We start from the raw sequence: 7,929 nt of genomic DNA on the forward strand, positions 1-7,929 counted from the left end.
AGGTGACAGGAAAAAAAAAAAAAATCACACTATTGTAAATCGACGTACAGTTTCTCTCTAAAGCAACTACTGAAATGTATATAGTGAACAGTGTGAAGTGGAGAGATGAGAGAACACCACCCAGGCGTGCCCACATACAAACACACGCATGCACACAACCCAGAAGCACAGAGAGAAACAGGATTAGAGATTTATTTCTGAAAAAATCAAATACAGAATTGAATTAACACGTAAAACAAAATTTGGTTCAGCATATAATCTTAACATTTTATCAAAAAGTGGAAGAGGTGTTAATTTAAATGCCGAGAGATCTTAACAAGGCATTAATTTCTATACCCATGGCTCTCTCTATTTGGTAAATAGAGAAAAAGACAGACAGAGGTAAGTGTACAGACTGAGATCCTCACATAAATATCTAACAAGGTAATTTTGGAAAAGCAGTATTGAACAAATGTAAGATCTGTATAAAATGTATGGCTCTCTTAGTTTCTTTTCTTTTATTTGCAGAGATGGAGTTATTCGCTTAAAACTTCCTATCTTTTAAGAACTTCAATCAACTGGTGAAAATAAATTAGCTAATCGCATCAGTGCTGGAATGAATAATGAAATTCAGAATCTTGCATTTCAAAAAATCTTAGCTTTGCCTTTTTTAGTACAAAATTTATCATAGATTAAGATACACCATGGCAGGACAGGCTCTGTTTATGTGAGAACCCAAGCAAGACACTTGAGAAAAAAAAAATAAAAATCAAGGAATGTTTTATTAGTCTGGTTTTACATATGCTTATAGAACTTTAAAAAATGTAGATACCAACCCATTTCCTGCTTTTGAGTTGCCTTTGCTGTCCGTGCTGAGCTGAGAAAGGACATAGTGAGGCGCTTTGGCACTGTCGGCATCAAAGATATCCATGTTGGATTCTTCACAATCTCGGCGTTTGATCCCTGGCCTCTGCTTTGGATTGCGTTTGCGTGATTTACGTGGCACCTCAGTGTTATCATTGTAGGAACTGGTGCTCATGTTACTGAAGTTGGAGGGGGAATCCTCCATCCACATACTGCAGCTCTGCTCTGACTCCAATCCACACCCTTCATCCTGGCAGGACATCCGACTGTTATCCAGCAAATCCTCAGGTGGTGGTGAGATGTACAGGACTGTGTGTCTCTTCGGCGTTGACTGTTGCTGCTGGACTGTGTTACTGGTTAACTGCTTTTCACTTACCCCTCGGTTACTTACCCCCACGGCTGAGGAGCAGCTCTCCACTTGCATAGCCTTGCTGTCGGTGACTGAGGTAGAGTAAATGGTAGGACTGGAAGAGGTGGTAAAGGAGCTGCAAGCACCGCCCATGGAGGAAGAGGAGGGAGCTGAAGAAGCATCTGCGGTGTATAATTCAGAAGTAAATACAAGATACCTATTGCCATCTGTGCTGGCTATAGCAGTCCCACTGAAATAGTATGATTTGTAAACTGATTTTTCCCCCAAATGCATATTTGGAATTTGGTAAGGTTTAAATATAAATGCTTAAAGCAACAGAAGGCCTAAGCAATACAATATTTTTGAAGTGTCCAAATGGTACTTTAACTTTTGTGCTGTAATCAATTAAAAAAAAAAACAACTTAACTTTAAGTCAGAAAAATGGCTGCAAGTAAACAGTATTTGCTGCCTCAACAGGACTAATTATTTGAATGTAAGCCATTTTATCAAAAATAATGGAAACCCCAATGCAAAATGCTTGTAGTCCACATTCAATGCCAATTAAACCATTCATTATTAGAATTTTTTGAAAAAGATGGGACTGTGCTTAGCCACAAAATATTAAAATAAGTTTCTAACCTATGAAGCAGAGAACTACAGGTCATTTTTAATGCAGACACTCCCTGCTTCAGAGGCAAATCCTGGAATAAAAATATGAGAAAATAAATGAGAAAAGAGCTGCTGATTATTCCAGATATCAATTATAAAATGAGAAATAAAATAGAAAAATCAACTGAATTGTAGGCAAAATGGAACTGGTACCAGTCATCATACAACTCCTGGTTGCGTAAGGTCAGAATGGAAATGAAATATCTGATTTGGAGCATGCTGGGTACAAAATGTAAGAGGTTTCTAATCAGAATCTGAGGTTGGAAGAGGCAGCCTCAGGCAAACTCCCCTAGAATTTGTTAGTCAGTTCCCTTATACAGAGAAAAAAGCAGTATAGTACCAATTTGGGACAGATTTCTTAAAGTTTGCTCATGCTTCAGTGTCTTCAGGAACATTAATTAATAGGGTCCTCCACCCACCTACTCCCAAAGACGATTTGACTGACTAAACCAGGCATTCTAAAGATCAGGCTGCTTTTGAAATGTGAAAGCAGGATTAAGAGGTTAAAAAACACACAGAAGAGAGCAACATAATCATTTCTATTAAAAAAGACTTTCTGGACAAATCTCTCTCAAACCTTTTACCATAGGCATGCAAGTGAAACAAACAAAAATGACTTAAAATTAAAGTTGATATATTTTTAATTGAGGTTTATTACAGAACAGTTCACTGGACTTACTATAGATTAAACGATAAGATTCTGGGAAATAAACTATTTTCTTCTGTTTAAATAGCGTTGGCCACACACACAAATCAAATAATAAATAACAGGAATTGGACACGTTTTAACAGAATAACTTGGTAAATATCCATGGCATGATGCTGCACACCTTGGAATATCATAGCTAAAGATATTGTCATTACTAAAATACAGTACACAATATCTATCTTGCAAGACGACAAGATTCTTTCAAATAAAAAAGTTAATAGATTCCTCATGCATAACTGAAAATTGAAGGAATCATTTCTGTTAATCCAGGTTGAACGACAGAGGAAATCTCGGAGAAGTAAAAAAGAAAAAATAAAGTCTGTGTACCTGTGAACTATGGTCTTAAACAACAGTAACAACAAACTTAAAAAATAGGCAAGATTTTTTGTGATATCTTGTATTAGACCAAATGTATAGTCAGGAAAGATGGTGGACAAGCTTCTGGACAAAGTGCCCTTCTTCAGGTCTGAGAAAGCAGACACAGGCTTAGCTAAATAACAGAAAAAAATAGTTTCTGTTTACCTCTAGATAAATGAAAGCAGCTGCTTAAAGGATGGAGAACAGGACACCCCTTCTATATAATTAGGTTATCCGTTCAACCATATTTAGTTTTGAAGCTACTTCTGATCATCTCTCTTTGCTCCTATACTTCACTGCCATTCTCCCTTCTCTTACATCAGACATTTCCTGGACCCTCATGGCTATGGCTACAACACTCTAGCTCTACTAAAAATAGTACATTTGCAATTAAAATGGAAAACATTACGTATGAAAAGTCCTTAAAACAGGGATTCAATTGTTTCTTGTAAAAAAACAAAAACCAAAAACCCACATCTAATGCTTTTCTTCTTTAAGTGAAATTAAATATTGCCCAACCTGGCACTGGTAAGGTTTAAGAGAAATGTAGTTGTCAGTACAGTTTATCAATAAATTACTCTACTTTCAGCCATGTAGAAAGAAGTTCCTTTCCCCCATCTCCTGGAGAATCTGGAGCAGTTGAATGATACCAGTTCCATTTTCCAGTTTGTTCTTTGGCAAATGCAGTGGCTGAAATTGGAAGATTCAGTCACTGTGAACTGCATTCCAATTTAAAGGCAAATTTATCTTTTTTGTGTCATGCATTAATGCAATGCTTTTCCTTAGGAACATTTACAAAATTGGTGAGAACTAGTCAATCTAGATATTAATTTCAATGATATATTTAGAAGCCGATTTGCAGCCACTTTGAGTTGAGACCGTTTATTACCATACGCTGATTTTTAACTTGTTTTGCTAAAATAAAACATTAGTTTCCATTCAGTATTTGTGTACTCCCTAACAGGAATACAAGTATGCAGTGTGCATACAGTACGCGTGCTGCATGCAGTGTTTGCAAGTGGAATACATGAAGCACATAATAATCGCTGCAGATTTGTATTTCTGCACAAGAACACCTTCCTTCTTAGGCATTCATCTTTTTACAGATGACTAAACACCATGCATAATACAAACATCTCTTGGACCCTGCAAGACCTTAAGTGAAGTAATGATTATGCACCTGACCTGTGAAACAGGTAGCAAGGTTCTAGATTAGAAAAAAACCTAAATCTTTTCTCTACAGAACACAGTTAGATTACTGATGTAAACTTATTTTGTAGCAAATAACAAATGTAAAACATTAAGAAAGTTCTTTTAAAGCAACACTTTACACATGATTCTGCACTGGGACACTGTGATCCTATCTTGCGTATAGAACGCTGCAGAGTAACCCATGAGTTGCTTTTTACCTTCACTTTCCTGTACAAATTCATTGAACAAAACTACTTATTAGCATAAAACTAAATAGCTGGTAAAGGACACGCTGCCTTAGGGTTATTAGTGCAGAGTGAAAACTTATTTGAAAATACTGTAAGGCTCCAAGCCAAAATTTCTTCCTTGTTTTTTTAAGCGAGTTTGTGGTCTTTCAGAGATTGATTATATTGTATTCCTGCTGTCAGTAATGTAGATTTTTAATTGAGGGAAATAATAATGACAAACTAAACAATTTTTGTTTAATATACTTCAAATACCCTTCTCTCAAATGCACAGCAATACCATCTACTAGCACGCAACTGGCATAAAGTATGTACAAATCAGTGTTGTAATAATTTAAAAAATATGAGAAGCATGAAAGTCATTAATGCCAATGAAAGAACCAGATTGCTTGCTGATATGCCTTTGTGCAAACAGGAAAATTTGAAATTCATTTCTCAGAATAAATGAATGTCACTGGTGATTTACAAACATTCCATCTTATGGTACCACTAAAAGAGCAGCAGTATTTAGTTTTCACAGGTAGAGCCAATAGGCCTCCTGCCAACTTATCTTCTTACTTCAAATTATAAACAAGGAGGGTCAGCCAAGTATGAATTCATAAAGTTACTATAATGAATAACAAGCTTAAACAGATTTTATACAGTTCCCATCTTGTTTTTAAACTATTTCAAAGCCTCTTTTAATGCACACATCCCCAATACATAAAGGGGATCTCTTGATTAAGACACATTTACATGGTCTTTATTCCAAGTTTTCAATTGTTTAATCCTTCATTGATTTTATTTCATAAAATGAAAACATTTTACTTTTTCAGCCTTTTAAGAAATTCTTGGTAGAAAGGTACTGTTCTCAACAATACAGAAAATGAGCGTAAAAACCACCTGAATGTCAGCGGCATTAGTCAATAACCCTCTTCGCATTCTGCAAAGTTAGAGCACAGGCACACATTTTCCAATGTAAGCATTTCTTTTTTGATTTGGACCATTAGTTATTCTTTAGACGCACATTAGGGAGCCTCTGTTACTGATGGCTCTACTACCTGTGCTTTAATTAACAGTGCTTGCCAATAACAACAAATGGAAATATCGTTTAGATGTTATTGTTACTATACTTATATTTGACATACAAGACTAAATATTACTCCATATTTCAATACAGCCTTCTTAAAATGAAGTAATTTTAAAATTCAAATTTATAAAATAAGCCAAATGCAGTTCATGAAGGGTGCATTACCACAGGACTATAAACATGGCCTGCACAAGCCCTGCAACTGTACTTTATATTCCATTTTTTTCCTGTCAAAGCAAGTTGTACCACTGCTGGAAACTAAATTTATTCTGATGACCTCTTCTACTTTAGATGAAGCAAGAAGAAATTACATATGCATTTCTCTTAAATTTGTTGCCCCTCCTTTGCAAATATTTCTCCATAAAACCAAGCAGATTAATACAAAACAAGCAGTTTAACACAAGTCATTTCCTGTTTAATTTTCAACAATTTACTCACTAACAAGATGTAATTCTGTGGTTTGAAAATGAAAGAACCTAGAGTAAATCGAGAACTGTAATTTATCGTAATTGGTTACTGTTGCAGTTTGTAATGCAAAAGAAGGAGAAAGCACCTTTAATTTGCAGTGTACCTAGGACTGATGTAGAATTTCTAGTTGGTCAGGACATCAGTTCAGCTGTATGTTCACTTCTAAAAGCCTGAAAGCTGCCTATTAGTCCCAAGTGCCTCTCTCACTTTCAGGACAGCAAAGTAAACTAATTCCCACACCCTCCTCTACTGACTGGAATAATTTAGGTTCATTCTGAAAATAAAAAGCAGCCAAAAAAGGAGAGAGTAGGATGGGATGCAGTGCCATTATGGCATAAATGCATGCTTCCAGGCTAATATCAGGAAGAGCAACCACTTTAAAGTAAAAGTGTTATTACCTTCTGAAATTATTAAGTAATTTGTATATACATATTTCTATACTTTATAACCTTACCAAATTAAACAGACTTTTAGCTTTAAAAAAAAAATCTAAATTAAAAATGATCACTGCTTGCCATTTAAGGAGTTGCTCTCATCAAACAAGGCTTAAATGAAGCCAATCCTGAAAACCTTGGTGTCTCTCCACAGAAGTTATTCAGTACTACAAGGATGCTCAGACCAAGAAAAAAAACAAATGCCACCCTACTGGCATTTAAAGTTGCAGTTTAACTGCAAAGCAAGTTATATCCCAAAGTGGAAAACTCAAGATTTCAAATGTAAATACATTAGAGCGGGCCCTTTTTATTTTTTTCCAATCACCTGTGTATGAACAGCCACAACACATGATAAACGCTTAAAGAAATCTCATTTCTCATCCATCCCACGTGGTCCACTACCGGCTGTTCAGAAAACACTTAGTGAGAAAAAAAAAAGACTTAGCACCACACAGGGTGAAACCTGGATTTTGTACAGGCCTCACACAATGGAATACAGCCTTTGTGAATGTAGTTTATTTACTTTACATTTTATGTTTGATAATTAAATGTTCAGGCTTTCAGTGAATATTTATTTGTAGAACCATTGAACACAAAATAACTGTTTCAGAATAAAACAAAGATTTCTACACACAATTTTCAACATCAACCTTGTGTTGCTAAAGTTTTAAGAGGTCCAGAAGTTTTAAGAGAACCAGAACTTACAAAGTGGCTGCAAACCTGCTTTCAACACCTCACATGCCAACCTTGGATTTCTACTTTTCTTCTTCTGATATGTAAAGTCAAAAACTTTACAAAAAAAGTTTAGTTTCAATCAGTATCAATCCACTATTTAGAAACAAAAAAAGAAAGAAAGGAAAGAGACTTATGAAGAAGTCTGAAAACAAGACCGACCTATACCCTGGGTGAGATTGGATGGGTTAAGTGTCTCTGGCACTATTTGTCTTCACTATTGACAGACACTGTCACACAACCCACCACACGATGCCTGTCTCTGAATGGCGGAGCTAGAATGCAAGTTAAGTGTATTAATAGAGAAAACAACTAGCATCCCAGCAAATATATCAAGCAATCCAATTCACCAGTTATTAAAAAATAGTCACAAAGAGATCTCAGGTAGGTTTGTTAATTTAATTTACATTAAGCTAAAAACAGTTTCAATTCCCCTTACATTCATATGCTGATACAAGCAGTGCTTTATACTGAGAACACATACACAGTTCAATTCATTTTTATACAAATAATATCCCTTATTAAGTTAACACGCAAGTTTAGAAATAAATAACTGGTAATTTCTTACCTGGAACTTTTGTTAGTGACTCATATCCACCAATTCAGTTTAGTAGGTTTTCCCACTCACAGCGGTAATCAGATACAAATCAAGCAAGTCAGAATTTTTGGATCCCTTCAGCTGCTCTCTCCTTTCATCTCTCCAGTTTCCTTACTATCCTAAAGGAATAACTGTGAGGTTTCTTGACTGGCAGATCTATATTACAAGCATCTCCAGATGGGACATTATCGCTGTTTCTCAGATACACTGGTTCCTTTCAAGAACACAACCACGCTGGCCTGGGAGATTTTTAATTTTTTTTTTT

At 35.6% G+C, this 7,929-nt stretch overlaps 1 protein-coding gene across 3 annotated transcripts in view; it reads right to left on the minus strand.

The window, feature by feature from the left end:
• Positions 1-7,929, minus strand: part of NFAT5 (nuclear factor of activated T-cells 5) — an 80,927-nt gene that overhangs the window by 59,768 nt on the left and 13,230 nt on the right. Inside the window, exons 2-4 of one of the 3 annotated variants that reach the window (XM_019505350.1) lie at positions 7,229-7,341; positions 1,832-1,893; positions 816-1,374 (exon numbers count right to left, since the gene is read on the minus strand). In XM_019505350.1, coding sequence (XP_019360895.1) covers positions 816-1,345 — 530 coding nt within the window. In that variant the 5' untranslated portion in view covers positions 1,346-1,374; positions 1,832-1,893; positions 7,229-7,341. The remainder of the gene's footprint in view (positions 1-815; positions 1,375-1,831; positions 1,894-7,228; positions 7,342-7,929) is intronic. The other 2 variants (XM_019505349.1, XM_019505351.1) reach the window with 2 other exon arrangements.

Source organism: Gavialis gangeticus, unplaced genomic scaffold (genome assembly GCF_001723915.1).
Source record: "Gavialis gangeticus isolate Ggan-Ray unplaced genomic scaffold, GavGan_comp1, whole genome shotgun sequence".
NCBI lineage: Eukaryota > Metazoa > Chordata > Crocodylia > Gavialidae > Gavialis > Gavialis gangeticus.